The 26,168-nt window shown below is 34.8% G+C and overlaps 1 protein-coding gene across 1 annotated transcript in view; it reads right to left on the reverse strand.

Moving 5' to 3' along the window:
* The window catches only part of LOC105532300 (catenin alpha-3-like), a 695,161-nt gene that overhangs the window by 79,540 nt on the left and 589,453 nt on the right, over window positions 1-26,168 (reverse strand). Inside the window, exon 5 of the mRNA XM_011970429.1 lies at window positions 23,125-23,217. Coding sequence (XP_011825819.1) covers window positions 23,125-23,217 — 93 coding nt within the window. The remainder of the gene's footprint in view (window positions 1-23,124; window positions 23,218-26,168) is intronic.

Raw genomic sequence — 26,168 nt, forward strand, 5'->3', positions numbered from 1 at the left:
ATAAAGCTCCAGTGACTAATCCCAAGGAAATAGACAGCTAACAATTGTCTAACAAAGAATTCAAAATAATTGTTTTAAAAAAGCACAGTGAACCACCAGAGAACACAGATAGACACCTAAATAAAATCAAGAAGACAATACATGAACAAAATGAGAAGTTCAACAAAAAGATGGAAACATGAATAAAAAAGAACAAGACAAATTGTGCAGAATACAATTAATGAAATGAAAAAATATAATATTAAGCTTCAATAGCTTAATATGAGGAAGTCAAATTGTTCTTGTTTGTAGACAACATGGTCTTATACATAGGAAACCCTAAAAACGCCACCGAAAACTGTTAGAACTAATAGGAAAATTCAGTAAAGTTTCAGGATTCAAAGTCAACATACAAAAAATCAGTTGAGTATCTATACATTAATGATGAACTACAAATCAATAAAATAATTCTATTTACAATAGCTACATAAAGAACAAAATACTTAGGAATAAATCTAACTGGAAAGATGTAAGATCTGGATACTAAAAACCAGAAAAAATTGATGAAAGAAATTTAAGAAGATATAAAGAAATGGAAAGATATCTGTGTTCGATGATTGGAAGAATTAATATTGTTCAAATGTTTGTACTACCCTAAGTGATCTATAAATTCACTGCAATCTTTATCAGAATCCCAATGGCATTTTTTTTACAGAAATAGAAAAAAACTGTAAATTATATGGAACCACAAAATACACCAAATAACCAAAGCAATTTTCAGCAAGAACAAGCCTAGAGGCTTCACACTGCCTGATTTTGAAATTATATCACAGAGGTATAGTAATCAAAACAATATGGTACTGGCATAAAAACAGACACATAGACCAGTGGAATAGATTAGAGACCTCAGAAATAAACCCTTGCATATACACATTTGTTATAAAAGCTCTTTCTTGAGAAAAGCAACAAAGAACTGCAACAAATGACTGAAATTATACTTTTGTTCAGGCTTTCAAATGTTTGTCTTTGAATTCATGATTTCTAGGCAGCATCTGGCAGAAACTGAAATAATGATTATTATTTATTGGCAGTTGACAGTATATTCCACTCAGAGAGGCAAAGACTTAAATGGAAAGATAACTGTCAACTCTTTAACATCCACAAAGGTTGGTTAATAGGCAAAGGCCATAAACTTAAGTATTCGCTTAAGAGCACAACCATGAATTATTCCTGGAATGCTGACAGGCAGTTTTGCAGTCATGGCTGTAATATTCCCTTCGATTTTTGGCCCATTTCTCCTAGGATGCCCCCATGCTAGAGTTTGCTTTTCTATACCAGAACTCCTATACTTTGGATTACCCATGAAATATTTCTTATTACACAACAATATATTCTGAAAAAATCTAGTAACACCATATAAGCCTCTGAAAACTCATTACAGGTGTTTTTCTTTCCTTCTACTTTGTAAAAAAAAAATTGGTGGGGATAAGTAGCCTCAAAGTGTCTTAGGAAATGAGTTCCAGTGCTTGCTTCAAGGCCTTCAAAAGAAACTGCACCATAAGCAAAGAAACTGTTCACCACAGTTCCTTCCAGATTTATACTAAGCCAGTCTACATATTAAGTAACCTCTCTGGCCTCCACTTTCCAACAACATAATTCAAATGTCTTCAACATCACCACCAAAAATATTCAATAGCACCTCTATGTGAGACAGAGTAAGTGTACATTCCCTTAGGTCACTACGTGATCCAGAACTAAAGTCTTTGGGAAATGTTCACTTCTTATTCAATGATTCATTTGTAGCTAATAACTTGCCAGATTAGAAAAATGACTTGAGATAGTACAAAGTCATTGTTGATATGGTAATAAATAATGAAAACCAAAGTAGACAAAAGAAGCAAATTTAACAACCAGGCTAATACAGTTAGAACCTCAAATTTATTTTGAACTCACCTATACTAACAACCTAAAGAGGAACACATTAAGTTACATAATTTATTTAACTGATTAAAGATCTGATATTCAGAAAAATGGTTTTTCATGATAGTAAATTCTTTAAAAATTAAGTATATTGCCTTGGATCCTACACGAAGGTTTTCATACAAAATATTAGTTTAAAGAAAATAAGAACATATACCTTGAAATAATCCAATTCTTTAAATTCAGTCAAATTGTTTTTTCTAGTATCACTCATGTGTGTGTTCAAGGGACCATATATTGCTCTAATATCTTGAAATATACACTTTTATACCCAGACACCACCCATAAAAATCAGCCTTTTAATTTTTAGTCAAAAGCTTTGACTACTAGACTTTTTGAAAATATTATGCCAAAATTGCATAACACATTGATCCATCATTTTTTACCTCAGGGAGTTCCTGTTAAGTAAATAAGGATGTTAAATGATTTGGCGAGAATTGTATTTTAACTTCTTCCCCCTCTTTGCTGTGTAATCTTACAAAACCCACAAAATCTCTCTTGATATCAAACCTAACCAACTATGATACAGAAATTGTAAAGCTTGTTTTAATAATAAAGTGATACATAAATGTCAAGTAATATTGACATCCTTTCTAATGGAGCTAAGGCCTTGAATTATGAAATAGCAAGCCCTAAATATATGACAGTCAAAAGCACTGTAGACTTAAATGTTGAAAAGTAAGATTCCTGGGATATTTTCTTTATCACGTCTTTTATAGCAAGGGGTAGTAGAAAAGTCTATGTTCTTTGGAGAATTATATAATTATGAATAAATTAAACTCTGACTGATGAAATAATTCTAAAACCAAGAAAATTATTAGTGTTCACATCCTAAAGCATTTTTTTTTTGGTTCTTTAACTTTGGAGTAGTTACCTAAAATATCTGAATTTCTTCTTCTTTATAATAAAATGAGTCCAATAATGTGTATGTCACAAGACCACTGCAAGAATTAAACATGGTAGCTCCAGGAAAGCACCTGCCAGATCTCAGAGGCATGAGAAGAGGTCATCTTTTCCTCTATAAACTTTTTTACCAAGCACACAACCATAGCATGCCCAGAAGGTATCTACATGTTCAAAAGCAGATTCATTACTTTAATGTACCTTTCAAAGAGCAGAAATTGGGAAATTGAAAAAAAAGGTAGTTTATTTTGTGAGGCATCTAACTCATGTTGCCCTCCATTTGGCAAAAAGTAGAATTTTGGCAGGGCGCGGTGGCTCTGGCTAACACGGTGAAACCTCGTCTGAGGCAGGAAAATGGCGTGAACCCAGGAGGCAGAGCTTGCAATGAGCTGAGATCCGGCCACTGCACTCCAGCCTGGGCGACGGAGCGAGACTCCGTCTCAAAAAAAAAAAAAAAAAAAAAAAAAGTAGAATTTTATTGTGCTGTAAGTACAGTTATTTTACTTCTGCATAAGCATGACAGAGATTAAAGTTACTTTTAAAACAATAAACTATGCAATATCATATTGATACCTTGCTACTTACTAGAAGCAACATTTGACTCTCAAGTTCCCCAAAACCAGTTCATTCTTCCTATGGAGCAATTACCTTATAGCTTCTGGATCTCAATGTAGTTCTGTTTCAGCTCCCTAGACCCAGTTTCTGCACACTGTCTGTTATACTAACCATCTGTAATGGTAGGACTGCTTAGATTGTTTTAAATTATCCTTGTCCCATTCTCCTTGTGTAATCCAAAATGACAAATCTTATTTTATAGAATATTGCTAACAAATGCAGCCTTAGAACAGAAAAAAATAGAAAGTATAGAATGAAAAACTAATGACTATTGGTGTACATATAATAGACTTAGTGACATTTATGCTTAAGTCTAGTTCATTGCTTTTTAACACTGCCTTTCCCAGATCACTGCTCCAACCAGCTTATACACTCCAAGAAACCTGGAGTGAACTGCCAGTCCTAAACTTTTGGTTCAGTGTAGATATGAAGTTAGAATACTCTCCTCTTGAACAGAATGCAGAAAACCTCTCTAAATCTAAATTGGGATGTAGGAGACACTAGCATTTTCAGTTACGACACATAAAATGAGAGTCCAGAGACTTTTATTTATAGAACTATAATTTGTAATCTTGATTGTAGTACAAGGAAGAGCATAAATGATTGCTTAGATTTGTATAAGGTCTTTTGGTTGGAAAACTTGTCATGACTGGGTATAGAAGTTGTTAGGACTTACGGGCATGGGTAATTTTCATATTAACCCTCAAGACAAGGTTCTGGGGAGAAATAGTCAGACATTCTCCATTTGTTTAAACATCCTGCCTCAAATGACATTTCATTTCAGCCTCACATTTAAAATGACATTTAAAAATAATGTTATGAGCAAAATATTTTTCAGTACTAACATTACCTTCTGAATTACATAAAAGTATCTTAAGTTTTAAAGCTTTTTTAAAAAAATCTGTTTATGTATTTGAGGTTAATCTAAGTGTGAACCAACCACAAGTCCAGGGTATCTTATTTACTTACTTATTAATAATAGTGAGAGCTCATACTAATATTTAGCTCCACAAGCTTGAGTTCACTGTATAAAAACATACTTTAGAAAATGCTGCTAGATTTGCTTAAAAACCTACTGCACTATGTAGATTATGAAGACAAAAGGCAATATTGAAAAATTACCGTGATACCAACACTAGACAGATTCAACAAAAAAGGAAACCACAGACCAATATATCTGACACACATAGATGCAAAAATTTTCAACAAAGTATTAGCAAACAAAAACCAACAATACATTAAAAAGACACTCACCATGATCAAGTAGGATTCATCCCAGGGATGCAAGAATCTTTCAACATATGCAAATCAACAAATGTGATACAGCATTTCAACAGAATCAAGGACAAAAACTCTATGATCCTTTCAATAGATATTGAAAAAGCTCTTGATAAAATTCCATATCCCTTTATAAAAATCTTCAACAAATTTTGCATAGAGGAAATATACCTCAATACAATAAAGGCCATATGTGACAAACCTACAGCAATCATGGTGAATGAGGAAAACTGTAAGCCTTTTCACTAAGATCTGGAACCAGTCTACAATGCCCACTTTTGCCAATTTTATCCAACATAGTACTGGAAGTTCTAGTCACAGCAACTAGGCAAAAGAAAGAAATAAAGGGTGTACAAATTAAAAAGGAAGAAAGTAAAATTATCCTTCTTTGTATGTAGCATGATTTTATATTTAGAAAGGCATACTTCACCAAAAAACTCTTAGAATAGATTAATAAATTTAGCAAAGCTGCAGGATACAAAACCAAGACACAAAAATTAATAGTGTGTCTGCAAACTAACAGTGATCAATCTGAAAAAAAATCAAGAAAGCAGTAACATTTACAATAGCTAAAAATATATATTACACATAGGAATAACTTTAATGAAGAAGTGAAAGGTGTTTGCAAATAAAACTATAAAACACTGATGAAATGAGTTGAAGAGGACACCAAAAAATGGAAACACATTCTATGCTCATAGATTTGAAGAATTATCATCAAAATGTGTCTACTACCTACAGTGATCTACAGATTCAGTAGAATCCTTATCAAATATTAATGATATTCTTCAGGTAATTACAAAAATAAATCCTAAAATGTGTATGGACCCACAAAACACTGAAGAGTTAAAGCAATCCTCAGTAAAAAATGCAAAGCTTGACATCGTACTACATGGTTTTCAATTGTACTACAAAGCTATAGTAACTAAAACAGCATGGTACTAGCATGAGATAGACACATAGAACAATGGAACAGAATAGATAATACAGAAATAAATCCACACTATTACAGCCACTGATTTTTGACATGGGTGCCAAAAGCATACATCAGGGAAAGACAATCCCTTTAATAAATGGTGCTGAGAATATTGGATATTCATATGCGGAAGAATAAAAGTAGATTCCCATCTTTCACCACATACAAAAATCAAATCAAAATGGATTAAAAACATAAACATAAGATCTGAAACTATGAAACTTCTAGAAGACAACATTGGGAAAACATTATAGGACACTGGTCTGGGCGAAGATGTTTTTAGGTAAGCAAAGGTGAAAAAAGCAAAAATAGATCAATGGGATCATATCAAGTTAAAAAAGCTTCTGCATAGCAAAGAAAACAATTAACAAAGTAAAGAGACAATCTACAGAATGGCAGAAAATATTTTTAAAACTATCCATCCAACAAGGAATTAATAATGAGAACTTATAAGGAACTAAAACAGTTCAGTAGCATAAACAAAGAATAAAAATAAAAACAAAAAATCCAATTAAAAAATGGGCAATAATCCCCATGCTAACACCACCACCAGTGTGACTGCATGCACAGTCGCCAGCAGGGGCCCCCCATTCCCCAGTCATGCTGCCTCCACCACTGTGGTGGTGAATGCCCTCATGGAGGCAGGTGCACTGATACCCATTAGCACCCTGCTGCAGCCGATAAGCCTGCACCTGCCATGCTGTGGCTGCCACTGCTGCTGACACACGCGAATGAGGACAGATCCTGCTGTCACCACAGTACGAAATGCTTTGGCTGACACCACCCATCAGAGAGTACTGACTAGAATTCTGGTAATACCTCGGCCCCCCTACTGTAGTAGATTTCTAGCCTCAAGGAGCCAAAGGACACTGTCAGGGCACCATTCCACTCCCCTAGAGTTACAGCACCCAGTACTGGAGCTGAGAGCTAAGTTTTTGCTCCCTAAAATCTTCCAGAAACAAAGTCAGTTGGCAGAATTCACTTCATACCATAATCAAACCCTAAGGGTCATCAAAAAGGATAAAAGCAAAAAAAATCCAAAGGTCAACAACTTCAATGACCAAAGAAACACTAGTCCACAAAGATGAAAAACAACCAACACAAGAAATCCAACAACTCAAAAAGCCAAAGTGCCTTTTGTCCTAAAAATGACCACATCACCTCTCCAGCAGGGGTTCTGAACTAGGCTGAGATGGTGGAAATGACAGAAATAGAATTCAGAATATGGATAGGAACAAAGATCATTAAGATGCAGGAGTACATTGAAGCCCAATCCAAGGAAGCTAAGAATCAGAATAAAACAATACAGAAACTGAAAGACAAAATAGCCAGTATAGAAAAGAACGTAAGCAACCTGATAGAGCTGAAAAGCACACTAAAAGAATGTCATAATGCCATCACAAGTATTAATCACAGAATAGACCAAGTTGAGGAAAGAATCTCAGAGGTTGAAGACTGGCTTTATGAAATAAGACAGTCAGAAAAGAATAGAGAAAAAAGAATGAAAAGGAATTAATAAAACCTAGGAGAAATATGAAATTATGTAAAGAAACAAAATCTATGACTCATTGGTGTCCCTGAAAGAGATGGAAAGAGTATAAGCAACTTAGAAAACATATTTCAGGATATCATCCATGAGAACTTCTCCAGCATAGCTAGAGAGGCCAACATTAATATTCAGGAAATGTGAAGGATCCCAGTAAGCTACTTCACAAGAAGATCACCCCAAGACATATAATCATCAGATTCTTCAAGGTCGAAATGAAAGAAAAAATGTTAAAGGCCAAGTAACCTACAAAGGGAAGCCCATCAGACTAATAGTGGAGCTTTCAGCAGAAACCCTACAAGCCAGAAGAGACTGGGGGCCAATATTCAACATTCTTGTAGAAGGGAAATCTCAACCCAGAGTTTTGTATCCAGCCAAAGTAAGCTTCCTAATTGAAGTAGAAATAAGATTCCTTCCATACAAGCAAATACTGCTGGAATTTCTTGCTACCAGACCTGCCTTACAAGAGCTCCTGAAGGAAGCACTAAATGTGGAAAGACTGTTACCAGCCACTACAAAAACACACTTAAGTATACAGACTAGTGACACTACAAAGCAACCACACAAACAAGTTTGCATGATAACCACCTAACATCATGATGACAGGATCGAATCCACACATACCAATACTAACCTTAAATGTAAATGGGCTAAATTCCCCAATTAAACACAGAGGGGCAAGCTGAATAAAGAACCAAGACTCAACTCACATGCAATGACACCCATAGGCTCAAAATAAAGGAATGGAGAAAAATTTACCAATCAAATGCAAAACAGAAAAAAGGGAGGTTGCAATCCTAATTTCAGATAAAACAGACTTTAAACCAAAGATCAAAAAAGACAGAGAAGGACATTGTATAACAGTAAAGGGTTAAATTCAACAAGAAGACCTCACTATCCTGAATATATATGCACCCAACACAGGAGCATCCAGATTCATAAAGAAAGTTCCTTGAGACCTTCAGAGTCGTAGACTCCCATGCAATAATAGTGGGAGACTTCAACACCTCACTGACAGTATTAGATCATTGAGGCAAAAAATTAACAAAGATTCTGAATTCAGCACTGGATCAAATGGACCTGAGAGACATCTGCAGAACTCTCCACCCCAAAGCAAGAGAGAATACATTCTTCTTATCACTACATGGCACATACTCTGAAATAAACCATATAATCAGACATAACACACTCCTCAGCAAATGCAAAATAACTGAAATCATAACAATCACTCTCTCAAACTACAGCACAATCAAATTAGAAATCAAGCCTAAGAAATTCACTTAAAACCATATAATTGCATGCAAATTAATTATATGAATAACCAGCTCCCGAATGGCTTTTGGGTAAATAATGAAATTAAGGCAGAAATCAACAAGTTCTCATTTGAAACAAATGAGAACAAAGATACCACACACCAGCATCTCTGGGACACAGCTAAGACAGTATTAAGAGGACAATTTATAGCACTGAATGTCCACATCAAAAAGTTAGAAAGATCTCAAGTTAACAACCTAACATCACAACTAAAAGAAGTAGGGAACCAACAGAAAACCAAACACAAAGCTAACAGAAGAAAAGAAACAAATCAGCCCAAATCAGAGCTGAATTGAAGGAGACTGAGACACCAAAAAGCATTCAAAAGATCAACGAATCCAGGAGTTGGTTTTTTGAAAAAATTAATAAATTAGATAGACCTTTAGCTAGACTATTAAAGAAGAAACGAGAGAACATCCAAATAAACACAATTAAAAATGACAAACAGGATATTGCCACTGACCCCACAGAGATACAAATAATCATCAGAAAACACTACGACCACCTCTATGCACATAAACTAGAAAATCTCAAAGATGTGGATAAATTCCTGGACACAGACACCCTGCCAAGACAGAGCCAGGAAGGAATTGAATCCGTGAACAGACTAATAACAAGCTCTGAAATTGAATCAGTAATAAATAGCCCACCAACCAAAGAAAATTCAGGACCAGATGGATTCACAACCTCATTTTACCAGATGTCCAAAGAAGAGCTGGTATCATTTCTCCTGAAACTATTCCAAAAAGTTGAGGAGAATGGACTCCTTCTAACTCATTCTATGAGGCTACCATCATCCTGATACCAAAATAGGCAGAGACAACAAAAAAAAAAAAAAAAAAAAAAAAGAAGAAGAAGAAGAAGAAAGAAAGAAAGAAAAGAAACTTCAGGCCAATATCTTTAAATTTTGAAGTAGAAATCCTGAACAAAATACCTGCAAACTGAATCCAGCAGCACATCAAAAAGCAAATGCACGACGATCAAGTAGGTTTCATCCCTGGGATGCAACGTTGATTCAACTCAATACATGTGATTTATCACATAAGCAAACTAAAGACAAAAACCACATGAATATCTCAATAGATGCAGAAAAGGCTTTCAATAAAATCCAATATCACTTTTATGTTAAACACTCTCAATAAACTAGGTATTGAGAAAACATACTTCAAAATAATAACAGTCATCTATGACAAACACACAGTCAACATTAAACTGAATGGGCAAAAGTGGGAAGCACTTCCTTGAAAACCAGCACAAGATAAGGATGCTCTGTCTTACCATTCCTTATCCAACACAGTATTGAAAGTCCTGGCCAGAGCAATCAGGAAAGAGAAATAAATAAAGGACATGTAAACAGGAAGAGGGAAAGTCAAATTATTCCTGTTTGCAGATGACATGATCCTATATCTAGAAAATTCCACAGTATCAGCTCAAAACTTAAGCTGATAAAAAAAACTTCAGCAAAGTCTCAGTGTACAAAACTAATGTACAGAAATCACTACCATTCCTATACATCAACAATAGTCAAGCCAAGAGCCAAATCGGAAATGCAATCCCATCCACAATTGCCACAGAAAGAATAAAATATCTGGGAATACAGGTAATCAGGGAGGTGAAAGGTCTCTGTAATGAGAATTACAAAACACTGCTCAAAGAAATCAGAGATGACACAAACAAATGGAGAAACATCCCATGCTCATGAATAGAAAGACTCAAAATTCTTAAAATGACCATACTGCCCAAAGCAATTTATAGATTCAATGCTATTCCTATTAAACTACCAATGACACTCTTCACACAATTATAAAAAGACTATTTTAAAATTCATATGGAACAAAAACAGCCCAAATAGCCAAAACAATCCTGTGTAAAAAGAGTAAAGCTGATGGCATCACGCTACTAGCTTCAAACTTTACTATAGCACTACAGTAAACAAAACAGCACACCAAAATAAAAACAGAGACCAATGGAATAGAATAGAGTATCCAGAAATAAGGCTGCACACCTGCAACCATCTGATCTTCAAAAAAAACTGACAAAAAACAAGCAATGGGGAAAGGACTCCCTATTCAATAAACGGTGTTGAGATAACTGGCTAGCCATATGCAGAAGGTTGAAACTGGACCCCTTCCTTACATCATATACAAAAATTAATTCAAAATGGATTAAACATTTAAATGTATAACCCCAACCTATAAAATCCTTGGAAGACAACCTAGGCAATACCATGTTGGACACAGGAAAGGGCAAAGATTTCATGACAAAGACACTAAAAGCAATTACAACGAGAAAAAATTGACAAATGGGATATAATTAAACTAAAGAACTTCTGCACAACAGAAGAAACATTCAACAGAGTATAATAGACAACTTACAGAATGGGAGATAAATTCTGCAAACTATACATCTGACAAAGATCTATTATATTTTTTCTTTTTCTTTTTTTGAGACAATCTCACTGTGTCACCCAGGCTGGACGGCAGTGGTGCGATCTCAGCTCACTGTAACCTCTACCTCTCAGTTTCAAGTGATCTTCCCACCTCAGCCTCCCAAGAAGTTGGGACTACAAGTATGTGCCACCATGTCTGGCTAATTTTCTGTTTGTTTGTTTGTTTTTTGTTATTTTTAGTAGAGATGAAGTTTCACCATGTTGGCCAGGCTGGTCTCAAACTCCTGACCTCAAGCGATCTGCCCTCCTCGGCCTCCCAAAGTACTGGGATTACAGTTGTGAGCCATCACACCTAGCCAGAGGTCTATTATCTAGTATCTATAAGAAACTTATATAAGTTTACAAGAAACAAAAAAGCAACCCCATTAAAAAGTGGGTAAGGGACATGAACACTTTTCTAAAGAAGACATACATGTGGCCAAAAAAAATATGCAAAAAGCTCAACATCACCTATCATTAGAGAAATACAAATCAAAACCACAATCCGATGCCATCTCATACCAGTTAGAATGGCTATTACTAAAAAGTTAAAAAGTAACAGATGCCAGCAAGGTTGCAGAGAAAAAGGAACAACTTACACACTGTTAGTGGGAGTGTAAATTATTTCAACCATGTGGAAAACAGCATGGCGAATCCTCAAAGACCTAAATACAAAATACCATTTGACCCAACGATCCTAGTGCTGGGTATATATCCAAAGGAATATAAGTCATTCTATCATAAAGACACATGTATGTGTATGTTCATTGCAGTACTACTCACTATAGCAAAGACAAGGAATCAGTGCACATGTCCATCAGTTGGTAGACTGGATAAAGAAAATGTGGTACCTATACACCATAGAATACTCTGCAGCCATAAAAAAGAATGAGATCATGTCCTTTGCAGGACATGCCTATGTCCTAACATAGGTGGAGCTGGAGGCCATTATTCTTAGCAAACTAACATGGAACAGAAAACCAAATACTGCATGTTCTTACCTATAAGTGGGAGCTAAATGAGGAACACAGATGGACACATAGAGGGCAACAACAGACACTAGTGCCTGCTGGAAGGTAGAGGGTGGGAGGAGGAAGAGGATTAGGGAAAATAACTAATGGGTACTAGGCTTAATACCTGGGTGACAAAATAATCTCCAGGAATATACTTCATGTGTATCTTTTGAATGGCCTCTAGTTTGTGTGTAAAAATGCCCATGGGGTTATGGTCCTGGAGCAAATGCTTCAGGCCACATGACATGAGCTTACCCTATATAACAAACCCACACATGTACACTTGAACTTAAAGAAGTTTTTAAAAAAGCCATATAGTAACTATTTTAGGTTAGATGGATGGTCTCTTTCCTTGTTGTATGAAAGCAACTGTAGACAATACGTAAAGGAACTCACATGGCTGTGTTTCAATAACAGTTTATTTAGACATGTTGGGGAAAAAAATGGCCCAAAGACCTGAATAAACATTTCTCAAAAGAAGACATAACTAGTCATCAAGGAAATTCAAATCAAACCACCATGAGATATAATCTCAGGCCAGTACGAATAGCTGTTATTAAAAGGACAAAAAATAACACTAGCAAGAATGTGGAGAATGCTCGTACACTGTTGGTGGGAATATTAAAGTCATACAGCAAATATGGAAAACTGTATGGAGGTTTCTCAAAAAACTAAAAATAGAAGTACCATATGATCCAGCAATCCCAATGCTAGGAATATACCCCCAAACAAAGGAAATCAGTATGTTAAAGAGGTATCTGTACTACCATGTTTATTGCAGTACTGTTCACAATAGCCAAAATATGGAGTCAACCTAAGTGTTCATTAACAGATGAATAAATAAAAAACATGTGGTATATGCATGTATATATACACGCACACATACAATGGAATATTATTCAGCCACAAAAAATGAAATCCTGTCTTTTGCAGCCACACAGATTGAACTGGAGGTCATTATGTTAAATGAAATAAGCTGGGCATGGAAAGACAAATATTGCATGTTCTTACTCACTAAAACTGTGGATCTCATGGAGGTAGAATGGTGGTTACCAGAGGCCGGAAAGAGAAGAGGGGGCAGTAAAGAGAAGTCGGTTAATGGGTACAAAAATACAGTTAGATAGAAAAAGTAAGTTCCGCTATTAGAAAGTACAATAGGAAAATTATAATTGACAATAATTTATTATATGCTTCAAATAGCTAGAAGTGAAGACTTGTAGAGTCTCCAATACAAAAAAAGATAAATATTTGAGGTGATGGATATTCCAATTACCCTGATTTGATTATTACACATTGTTTATGTATACAAATATCATATGTATCCCCAAAATATATATAACTATGATATACCAATTAATAAACATGCAAATGAAGAAAAAATAACTGATAGTAAAAAGTATGGTAGGACTTTATGGTAAAAGTCTGCAAGAGGAGCTTCCCAGTGATTCTCTTTTCCACAATTAGGTTTACTTTTCAATTTAAGAGGGAAAAAATCTAGGAATGTAGCTTCTGGCCCCTGCCCTCTCCTCATTTCTCACAATGCTGCTGAAACTATTATTTTGTTAAGATGACTGCTTACTTCCTAATTTCCAAATTGTCAGTACTCATCCCTCTGGACCTCAGTGGAGTATCTGGCTTAGATGATCACCGTGCTGAAATGCTCCCATTTGCTAGGCTTCCAGCAAGTCACACTTCCCTGACTTTCCTCTTACTTTGCTCATTGTTCTTTTTGGGGTTCCTCTGCCTTTTCTTTCCCAGATGTGTTTTCTTAAGGTTATGCCTTTGATTCTTTTATTTTTATTTTGCTCTTAGCAATCTCATCCCACATTTATGGTTCTAATTATCATATCTATATGAATGGCTACCATAATCTAGTGATGACATCTCAAGTTCTTGTAGTTTTATTTGCTGTTATCTCAACGTGGATCTTCTGGTAGTAACTTAAATATATTCATTTCTGTCCTAAAGTGTCCCTTTCTTCATTTTGTTTCCAATTTCTTCTAATATAACCACTATCTTCCCAGGTACTAGACTATAAACCTCAAATTCATTCCCTTTCGCCTCCATTATCACAATCATCTAATTTGTTTTCAATTTCTGATCAATTTATATTATCCATTTGCAATTTGTCCCATCTTAAAAATTTTTATTCTTACATCTCTTATTCAGGCCCTGACTTCTGCATGTAATATTCAATTATCTTTCAGCAGGTCATGCCTCTCCCTTTTGCAATTCAGTTGACACAGAATTTTCAAATCAATCTTCCAAAAGCACAGCTGTGATGATGTCACTGTCCTACTCAAAACCTGTAGTGACTAAACCAAATCTATGAAACCGATCTTAAACCACTTCACTTGGCACTAAGGGCTACAACTTATCTTTCCACAGACCTTGCTCTCCCACTGGTTCTTAAATGGGGCAACACCACTTTACTAGGAGGCTTATGGAAATGTGTGAAGGCACTTTTGGTTATTAGAAAGACTGGACTGGGGGAGGTGCCGATTCTGAGCTTTCGGACCTCCCCAGAAAAGGCTGAGCCCCACCACTGTGACTGTATCACACAACAAAGAATTGTTCTACCCAAAATGCAAGCAAGCCTCCTGTAAAGAAACAACATGGCTTAGACAGACTTGATTGCTTACTTTTTTCAATTTCTATTATATGTTTTTCCATCTCTTCTGCCTAGAATGCCCTTTTCATATTTTCCCAAATGTGCAAATCTTGCTTCTCCTTTAAGGCTCATGGAAAATGACACTTTTCTGTGGGCTCTCCCTGTATCCCCTGACATGAATCCAATTCTCAGGCCATTTCCACCGATTCCTCTCAAACACCACTTCCTTTCTATCTGGATAATAAATTTCCCTTTTGATTATAAACTTAATGTCACCAAGGCTCTATCTATATTTTCCTCCATGACTAGAAGAACATTGTACAGGCCAGCACAGATCCTTTATGTTAATGTGCTTAATATCGCAGCACACACCATGATTATAAACGAGGCTGTAAACACTTTGGTTTGTAATTCATTCTGAGATTCTTGCCTTGGCCTGCATCTGAAACCATGCTTATTCTAGGCTACCTACTTTAAAGTCATTATCTAATTTTTTACCCCATTTCCCCACTTGAGTCTGATGGCCATGACTTCTCCTCCACAAATTCTGTTTCTTCTGCCAGGACACACCACCTCCGATTTTCCTTCTAATAAAACTTAGACCTTAAAATTCTTATTTCTCAGAACTGCTCTGTTGAGTACCCCCTAAATCCCCACTCCCTGCCCCTGGCTCACCCTAGCTTCATGGATGCTCCCAGTAGGTGGTCCATAAGTATTTGTTGAATGAAGAGATCCTTGGAGTGAGTGGAAGAAAGTGGCTGTGTAATTGGAACAAGATACAGAGCAATGATAGGATAAAGGCACAGACATTTCCAGTCTTAGTAGCTGTGCTCACAGCTGCACCCAAGCACTGTCTCCCCACATAGATACCACACCATCACTGCAAAGAAACTGGTACTAAACTTACATCTGAAATCACCCTAGTCAGTCTTGAGGATATACCACTCAATTATTATAAACATTTAATAAACAAAATCACCTCATTTAAGTCTTTTTTACATTATGACATTACTGTTGGTTTCCAAAATTTTAAGAGCATTTGTGCCATTCCCTGAAGTGAAAAGAAATAAATTAGGCATAAATTATAAAAGGCCTGATATGGCTCTTACATGATTCTTAAAGAATATGGTCATTTTACATTGAATATTTGGGTCGTATATTGTTTAGCTGCAAACAAAACATCCATCATCATCATCAACAGTAGATGAAAGAAAATATATTTGCTTCCCCAAAGCTTGATACTTAGAAAATTATGTGCTTTCAGTTCACAGATATGAGAGCTCCTCTATCAGAAAAACAAATAAAAATCCCATACAAATAAGTACATGGTTTTCCATTTGAAAGAAACAGTCTAATGCCCTTACTGAAGTGTGTACTAAATACATCATAACTTAATCAGAACAAGTCGCTGTTTTTGCAAAATAGTCCTGTCTATGCAGAGAGAGATAATGCCAGTCACTTCACATGACTTGTACTTCAACAGACAAAGTGTCGTACTGGGACTTTTTATCACTTTGATTAGAAATTGAGAGTTTCTACACTCCCAGAAAATGAAGAAGGAAGGGGAATAGTAATGCCTTCCAGCATTTACCTGCCAATGAATATAATCCTAAAAAGGTCATTGAGGTATAATCATTCACTCAGCAAAAATGTACTGAGTACATACTATGTATCAAGCATTATTCTTAGGATATATCAGCAGAACAAAAATTCCTATCCTCATGGAGTTTATAGCTTTCCATGTTAAAATATGAATACAAGTGACCTCCAGTGCATGCCCTAACCCAAATACTTTGTTCTTTTTATATTTCACATGCTTCTCTAGGACAATCTTGTCTTTCTTCCCTACTTATCAACACACCCAATATATATCTCTTTTAGAAATTATAGATTTTCAGTAACAACTTATAAAAATATTATCTCTTTGTACCCAACCACATCACTGAAAATAAATTAGGTACCTCTGGAAGCTGTTTTAGCCCTATCAGGTCATTGGATACTACTTGATGAGAGCAACAGAGATATAACAAAGCAGTACTAGATACTGACTCAAACTAGACAGTGATTGGAAAACTTGATTTATTTTAGAACTACATTTCTCTCTTTTGATTCTGGAAAATCTAAGTACTTAGGAGGGTCTGCCTAATTGAATGTGTGTTCACCACAGGGAAAATACCCTAGGTTTTCATCATGATTTTTGTTAATTAGTGAATCTTATTTATGGAAAGAACACTTAAGATGATCTAATTCTTCTGCCTCTCAATAATGAAATTCTCTCTCCAATACTTTTGTCAAGGTACACCCTATTTTGCCTCAGTAATGAGGTGACAGCTCACTATGGCTTAAAACAACTTATTCTTTTTCTGCCTATCCTTTAAACTATGGGCCCAGGACTCAGCATGATATTCTTGATGAAGACATTTGTGTGCCAAGTATACTGAAAATTTCCTTCTATTTCACAAGCTAAGTATCATAATCATTTTATTTTCCATGTCATACGAATAATGTGCTGGTGTCATAACAAGGTTTGAGGGAGGCACATATCACACATGAGCATGCAAATCCAATGATCACACTTACACTACACAAAGATCAATTATTTCAAAGCTATAAGTCAGTCCCCATATCATGCTACTGACTTATACCATTACGTCACCTAAATTAGTACTTTTAACTTTCTGGACTTTTCAGGCCACAAATATTTTTCAAAGAAGAAGGAGACACAGGAAAGAGAAGGAACTGACATAGGGTAAGTATATTTTTATTTTTTTATTAGTAAAGTAAAAAAATATTTTTTATTGACAAATAATTTATTTTTTGCCAAAAATAAAGATGTAAAAAAGACTATTATCTACTTTATTATTTCAGAAATCAAATATTTCTGATAAAGTAGTAAATATAACACCTCAGAATGAAAAGTTGATTAAATTTCACTATATGAAAAAAAGCTAACTACACTGAGCTACTTTTGCTATAGACCATGAAAATGCTTTCATAGACCCAGGTTTGAAATTTGCTGAACCAGATAGCAAATGTCCCTCTCAAGTTCTGGTACCCCATGTGCATTTGATGTGCAATAGTTTCACTATACACTCGTGCAACAGATTGTATTTAAGCTTTAGCTCTGACTTTGTATTTGCCCTTATTTAATTTCAGCTTATGAGTTTTCAAACATTAGACCATTCTGTCTACCTTTTTCAGTTTTGTGCCTTATGCAAATATAAAATGTTTATTTTTTTCAATATTCTTTCAAGTCACTTGTTAAAATGGAGCAAGGATTAAGCCCTGTAGATGGCTTTATCCTTCCACCAGGTTGAGTATAACTGTTCACACACCTGTAGTACTCCAGCAAGGCTGTCATCCAGATCACAGTTCTCTCTTTCATAAAATAGACAGATCCATTAGAGGATCTCAGGATTGGGTTTCAAAAGGCTTCTAGACCCGCTTTTCACCCAAGGTTTGTTTGTGCCCCCCATTAAAATACCTTGGTCAACTAGTTACTCTCCTTGTGCTAAATGTCTGTAGTGTTGAGAAACGCCAAATCCTGTGTTCTCAATGAAGTTCAATTCCTGTCAGGATAGCTCTGCTAAAAACACTCATCTCTATCTTGAGATAAAATTTGCATTCTTCTAACATCTGCTCACAGGTTGTATTCTGCCCCTCGAGGCCCTTCAGAACAAGTTGTTCACATCATAGTCCTTTAAAGACATAATGAGAGTGATTGTGTTTCTCTAGGTCTTTTCCTGGCTAAAAATTCCCTATTGCTTTTCTGAGGTGTACATATGACATAGTTTCAACTCATGTCACTATTTCAAATATCTCGGCTAAGTATGCTCCAAGTAATAAATCTTTTTTGAAGAGTGATACCTATAACCGGGCAAAGCTTTACAGTTGAGATCCTTTGTGCACAGTAAGAACCAGAACAATTCAATTCACTGAAACTTAGGTGAATTCAATTGTACTTAACAAATAGAAATTCAGGGCCACCCTATCAGCTCCTTGTGACCCAGAACTTACCTGACTCACTCTAAAATCAATCTAGCCTATGAATTCAGATCTCATACTTGGACAATATCTATACATAAAATAGCCACTGTAAAGGTTTTTGCTTTTCTTTCTTTCTGTCAGTTACAGCTCAAAGTAATTATACTGTCTTTTTTTCATCTTATTAAAAATAAGACACATCATATTAAGAAAAATATCAAGAAGTTGTTGCCAAAATCCTCCCTGCCCTTTATGAACATAGAATGATTTATCATTCTAGTAACCTTCTCTCTCATGTATATACTGAACAAATATTTATTGAACATCCAATATATATTTTATTTCTCCTAGGTACAGGGGATATTAATAGTGAATAACGAAGATCAAATCATTGACTTCATGAACTTTCTTTGTGAGTATGTAATATATATAATAAAGGTAACAAATTAATATAAAATATAACTTCAGGTTGTGATATAGACTCTAAAATAAGCAAGTATGGTAACATAATAAGTTATAGCTGGAGGAGTGATTTAGGGAGAAGGGAGATTGATCTCTGAGAAGATGATATTTAAGCTGAGTCCTTGTAAATTGAACATAAAAGAAATTGTCCATATGGCCATATGGGAAAAGAACACTGGGGAATTACAAAGTGCAAACTCCCTACTAGGTGGAAAGGGGGTTACTGTGTTCTAGAATCACAAAAGGAACTATGTAGAGATCTAGTGGGTGAAAAAATAATAATATGGAGTGGAGTTGGAAGTTAGGCAATAGGAAAAGCATATAGGTCTGATTAAGCTATAAAAATAGTCTGCATTTTAAAAAGCTAAGGAAAGTGATTTTTCTGATAAACACCTTTAAAACTTTATCTTTTACAGAGATATGAATGTAGGCATGGAGACCATATAGAATGACATTTCTGTAGTCCAAGATAGAAATGATGTTGGCATAGGCTAAGATGTTGACAAACAAGATGGAGAGAAGTATATAGATTCAAGATAGATTTTTTTTTTTTTTTTTTTTTTTGCGAAATGATAGGACTTGTTAATGGATTAGGTAGGAAAAACAGCCATTAGATATCATTCCAACATCAACTTCACCAAAGCAGGCATTTTTTATCATTTGTTTTCTTTACTATTTTCTCTCCAGATGCATTAACAGTGCCCACCACACAGTAAATGTTCAATAAATAATGAATGAATGAGTAAAGAAAACCTCCCAGGTTTTTAATCAGAGCTATGAGGTGAATGGCTGTGTCATTAACTAAAACTAGGAACTGAAAGAGAAGTGGAATAAGATGAAGATGGAGAAATTAAAAGTTTCATTTAGGCTATTTTAAGTTTTAGATGTTTTCTAGATATCAAAGTAAAGATACCAAAGGAAAAATTAGGCATATGTGAGTCTGGTTTTTCAGGGGAGATATTTGGTCTGGAGAGAAAAAATTGGAAATCAAAAGCAGTAGAAGATATTCAGAACCACGATGTTTACTAAAATAAATAATTAAAAAACAATATCTCTGAAGGACAACTTTTTAAAAAGATCTGATTATGGAGATACAGTAGTCCTCCATTCTCTGCAGAGCATATGTTCCAAGACCATTCAACAGATGATTAAAACCTCAGATGGTACCAAACCCAGTTATCATCAATGAGAACACATTTTCCGTTCATGTCTTCTGCCCAAAAACTTCATGCCTTTTCCATCTTATCATTCACTGTGGCCATAACTTTTGCAATTTGAGGTGCGACAGACAGCAAAATGAGCATTAATTTCTTTTTACTTCTTCACAATTTCAGAGGGGATCCATTCTTACCATGGATTTTAGCAACCACAGCATATGATTTTTTTTTTTTTTTCATATCTGAATTGCCAGAGTCACTACTCTTGTATTTTGGCACCATTATTAAGTAAAATACAGGTTACTTGAACATGAGTACTACGACAGTTGATTGGATAACCACGATGGCCGGTAAATGAGTAACAGGAAGGTGGTATTCACAGCATGAATATGCTAGATAAAGGGATGATTAATGTCCTGGGTGGGACAGAGAGAGATGAAGAAAGGTTTGATCTCAATATGGGGAATTACATGCAATTTAAAACTTCTTATTTTGGGAATTTTTCATTTAATAGTTTTGGTCTCCAGTTGACTGAGGGTAACAGAAACCATCAAAAGCAAAACAGCAGGCAAGGAGGATTACTGTAGATGTAACATGTTTATTAATGGAAAGATTCAATATCTGAAAGGGGTCATTCTCTAAAATAAGCTATAATTCAAAAAATTTTAACGTTTTAAATCTAACTTCTAATGTTTTTTCATGATACTTGATAAGTTAATCCCAAAAGTTATATAAAAATTAAGAATGACAGCTATAATTTAAAGAAAAAAAAAACAGGATGAGCCAGCTTGCCTAGAAGATATCAGGATTTAATGTAAAACCATGCTTAAAACATTATGCTACTGTTACAGGGATAGAGAAATAGACCAATGGAACAGAATAGAAAGTCCAGAAACTTGTGTACCTTGAAATGTTTCACTTTGTCTATCAACCTATCTTTACATGTGGAACAAACTAAAAATAATTATACATTGTTATATATGTATTATATATATATTTAATGCATTGTATAAACTTGTATATGTGTATGTGTATTTATGTTTATAAGTATATATGAACATGTATACAAATATATATTAGATAATGGAAATATTTGTAAGTCTTCATGGGATATGTGTGAAACAATGGTAGAATTTCACAGTAATAGAGAAAAGATCAACTATTTAATATATGATGGTGGCCCAAATGTCAACACTACAAAATGAAACGATCTCTACCTCATGTTAGACATAAAAATATATTTCAGAAGGAATAAATATCTGTATGTTGAATAATAATACTTTACTCTTTTAACAACATAATGTGGGAAATACGTGACATATTTGTTGGTAGAATGTCTTAACAAGGCACAAAACCACAAACCAGGGCACACAGTAGGTGCCCCATAACTACATATTAAAATAACTAAAAGATAAATCATATGTTTACGTTAAAGTTCTTAAAGTCTGCGACTGAAAAATTATTTTTAAAATTTTTCAAAAGACATGGGCAACAGAGATATTTTTAACAAACCTAAGCAAATTAATTACAAAAAAGACAACCTAACTAAAATTGGAAAATTCGTAAAGGATGTAAGCAAGTCACCGAATTAGAAAGTCAACTAGTCAATAAATATTTGCGAAAACAATGTTCTCACTAGGAATCAGAAAATTACACATTAAAACCAATGAGAGATACTTAATACTTTCAGATTGAAAAGGCATTTTAAAAAGTGATAACCCTGAGCGTTATCCACAATGTGCAGAGATGAGAACACTTACAGAGTGTTGATGGGAGTATATTTCATTCAACTACTTTAGAGACCTCGTTGGAGTATTCTGTTCCCTCTGGAGTTTCATAGAAAATTGACATCAGTTGGGAGATCTCAGCTGCAGGTCCTCTAGCCTCCACTTTTCCAGCTTGTTCTTACTTGTTAATCAACATTAAGTCCAAAGACGCAGTTTCTTTCACAGTTTCCTCAATATTCTTAGAGATGAAATTGTCAGCAAGGCAAATCAAGAATTTATCACATGCCCTACTTTTTGTAGAATGAGAATCTCAGGAGACATCCAGATAATTAAAGTCCCTAATCTTTGTTATATTTCTCATCCTTATAACATCTGTGGTCTTCATTAGGAAGTATCCATATTATTTCCTGCTTCTTCTCAGACAAGAGTGTTTAAATTGCCCTATGTGTATGTTGATTCATGGCTTCAAAACTATTTGTCATGTAGAAATAATTCCCTAAAAGTGTGTCACTCTTCAGATTTTAAGAAACATCTGAATTACTGACAAGAAAATATTTCTTAACTTTTTTCAAACACATATCTTTTTTGATAAAAGAAAAAAAGAGTCAATCCTTTCAACCCATTTGAAATTTCAAAATAAATAATCACTAAAAACAAATCAAATCATTTGGACCAAGCACCATTGCCTCAGGAGATTCCAATATGGCCACTTAAGGAATGTCAGTCTTTTTCTCTATTCTCTTTTTAAGAATCACCTTAGGACAATTCAGTCCTCCATGCTTCAAATAAACATTTTGGCCGAGCACGGTGGCTCACGCCTGTAATCCCAGCACTTTGGGAGGCCAAAGTGGGCAGATCACTTGAGGTCAGGAGTTTGAGACCAGCCTGGCCAACTTGGTGAAACCCCATCTCTACTAAAAATACAGAAATTAGTCAGGCATGGTGGCGCATGCCTGTAATCCCAGCTACTCAGGAAGAAGAGGTTGCAGTGAGCCGACATTGCGCCACTGCATTCCAGCCTGGGCTACATAGTGAGACTTGGTCTCAGAAAAAAAAGAAAAAAAAATAGTGTATTTTCATATGCATAAAAGCATTAGGAATTAATTATATATAATTTTACAGACAAAAAGACAGTAACTTAGTTATCATACCTGTGGACACAAGGTTTCCAAATGATTGGCTGCAATTTTGACAATTTTAATTCCATCTTCATTTGTTGACATGGAACAAGCAAGATTTGCCACCTTAAATACAATCCAAAATAATGAAAATTATTTTAGATTATCAAGGAAATGCAGCAACACTTATACTGAACAAGAACATGTACACATTCATTGAGAATCTCAATGACAAAGAACATTCTCAAAAACATCACTGATATCCATTTTATGAAAGAATTCAGATAATCTATCAAAGCAAATAACAATAGAAGGACCTAGAGAATTGTTTAAAATGAGGAGAGACTAGTGAGTGAATCTGTAAACCCTGTACAGTCTCTTGGTATCAATATCTAACCCATAATAAGAAGCTATTATGAGACTGGAAAAAAATGTTTATGGATTGAATGCTAATAGGTTTTTGGAATCTCATATGATTGTGATTTATTTTAAATTAGTAATTGGTTTATTATTTCCCAGAGGTCTATTACTCATATTTAAGTTGCATTAAGTATGACTGTATATTTATATGTTTTGTTTGTATCAAATACACTACAAAGCTCAACAAATACAAGATAATTAACTTCTTCCTGCTCTTGATTTTCCACTACAACTTCATGGGTACTGTTTGACATTCCAGCAGTGCATTTGATTCAAGCATTAGTGACACCCAAATTTCCCTCATATTATTGCTTTTGAAATTTACATTTTCTTCCAACAAAATGAGTGCTCTTTTAATTACCATTATGTCCATGACCTAAATCCAAGGTTTATAAATACTTTCTTCCGACCATGAAAGAGCCACGATAAAGAGTGGGAGATTATTTTCCCTTCCTCTGAACCTCACTCTTGTTCAACATTCTTCTTACCTCACAGAGTAAGGCTTATGGACAGAGGCAATGTTTTCTCTGATCTATAAAATATATCATTATCTTTATCATTGCAAGGAGATACTTGATCTAACAATAATTTTTCTATCTTTTAAAATATCTTTGTCAATTGTTTTATACTTTAACACATTGCAGTTTTTCCTACTAAGATCTAAAATACATCCAGTTGTGGAGAAACCACGCATTAGCCACATGCAGTAGAAATAAACAACATATGACTTTGGATCACTATTTTAAGAGTACCACAAAATGTTATTGAAATGGATTTACAGTATTTGTTTTTTTATAACATTTATTTTAATATGCCACCAGTGAAATAACTCCTTGGTTTTCATTCACATATAATGAAATAACAGCCATACATTATTTAACTGTGGAAGGGCATTGTTCACTTCATTAATGTACATGGGGATGGCTTACTTGAAAAGGTCTTTTGTTGGCTTGAAGGTCACCATGCCTCAACTTTCATATCTGACACATAATTAGCACATTTGTGAGTTATTTGAAAAGGGCAACAGTTTTTGTGCCCCTTTCTACTCCCCAAACCCCAATCACTAAAAGTGAAACTTGACAGTTTAATTGCTTTAAATATGTATTATATTAATTTACACTGCATTTGCAAAAAATACTGACCTGTAAATTTGAGCACTGTTTGTTTAAAGTAAAAAAAATAAAAATAAAAATCATTGGCTCAATGTGGTCAAATTACAAGAATGATGGTTAACCCAAAGCTTAGAAATTACAGAAAACTGTCCTTTGTAGATACTCTTTTACTTTACTTACTCATATTTAATGTATCCTCATTTTCTTCTTTTTCCTTTTGAAAATATGCATTCTTCTTCCAGACATTGGCTGGCCACTAGGCTTATTAAAAGCCAATTAAGTGACTGACATAGTATGGAAATTATGTTAAACACAGTTTGGGTCCATATTAAGAGAATTAATTTTATACAACCCTCTAATGAAAATACAACACAACTGAAAGTTGTGTTTTCTACTTGAAGTTTTCTTCTCACTCTCATCATACTAACACTCTTTTTGTCTTCATTTATTCTATGCCTGCACATACCTGAACTTCTCCTTACCAGAACTGTTTTGTCAAATAAAGTTTCTACGTAATAGAGTATATTTCAAAGTAAGTGCAGTTTTAGTGCTATTTTGTACAAACAAGGTCGAATTTTAAGATACTTAGTATCTGTGACAAAACAGACAAGTGTTAGAAATAAACTATCTCTACATTTCAAATGTGAATGATTTTGTGACGTATTTTCTAATGTGACATCCATGTGTGCATGAAAGCCAAATTTCTTCTAATGATGATTCTTCCTAAATTCTGCATGGCTCTTTAGTCAAGTATGTTCCCAAGAACAGTGGAAATGTAATTCCCTTCTGGTCAAAGAATACAACCTGCAAATAAGATGTTTTGTAAAAATAGTTTTAGATATTTGGACATTTTATATCCTTTGTGTATCCGGGAAAAATTTGGGCAAAGCTTTGTTACTATTCATAAGATCTCTGTAGCATGTTTCTGCTCACTAAGGGAAACAAGGATATCAGGAGTTTTTGGAGACAAATAGATCTGGGTGTGAACCCAATCCCACAGTTAATAAGCTTCTGATCATGAGCAAGATATTAAATTATTTGACCTTGTTTTGTCACCTATAAAATGGTTATGATAATGACTACCTCACTGGGATGCTTTGAGAATTCAATGAGAAAATGTATGGGGAGAGTCTGATACCTGGTGGCCTTCACCATGTATGAACTGCCTTCCATTTAATCTATCTCTCAACTAATGGAAAAGAAAAAGAAAAAAAGAAAAAAAAGAAATTTCATTCTCTCAGAGGTTTTGTAGAATGGAAGCCTCAGGAGCCTAAAGAAATTTAACAGTATATCTGACCCAAGAGCTACAAACTCAAATGCTTTCAAGAGCCCTGCAGGGGATACAAACATTGAGTCGCCATTGACTCAGCGGTAGGGTGGGGTGGTGGGTCCCCAAACAAAATGATTGTGTATGCCCCACTGAAAGGCATTCGTTAAAACAAGCCAAATGAAAGGAAAAACTCAATGTCTTAGCCAAACTAACGTCTGTTGGCTTACTTTAGTTCATAAGTCACCATTTTGTGACCTCTAACCCCACTCTCTAAT

The sequence above is a fragment of the Mandrillus leucophaeus genome, unplaced genomic scaffold (genome assembly GCF_000951045.1).
Source record: "Mandrillus leucophaeus isolate KB7577 unplaced genomic scaffold, Mleu.le_1.0 Scaffold948, whole genome shotgun sequence".
Classification (NCBI taxonomy): domain Eukaryota; kingdom Metazoa; phylum Chordata; class Mammalia; order Primates; family Cercopithecidae; genus Mandrillus; species Mandrillus leucophaeus.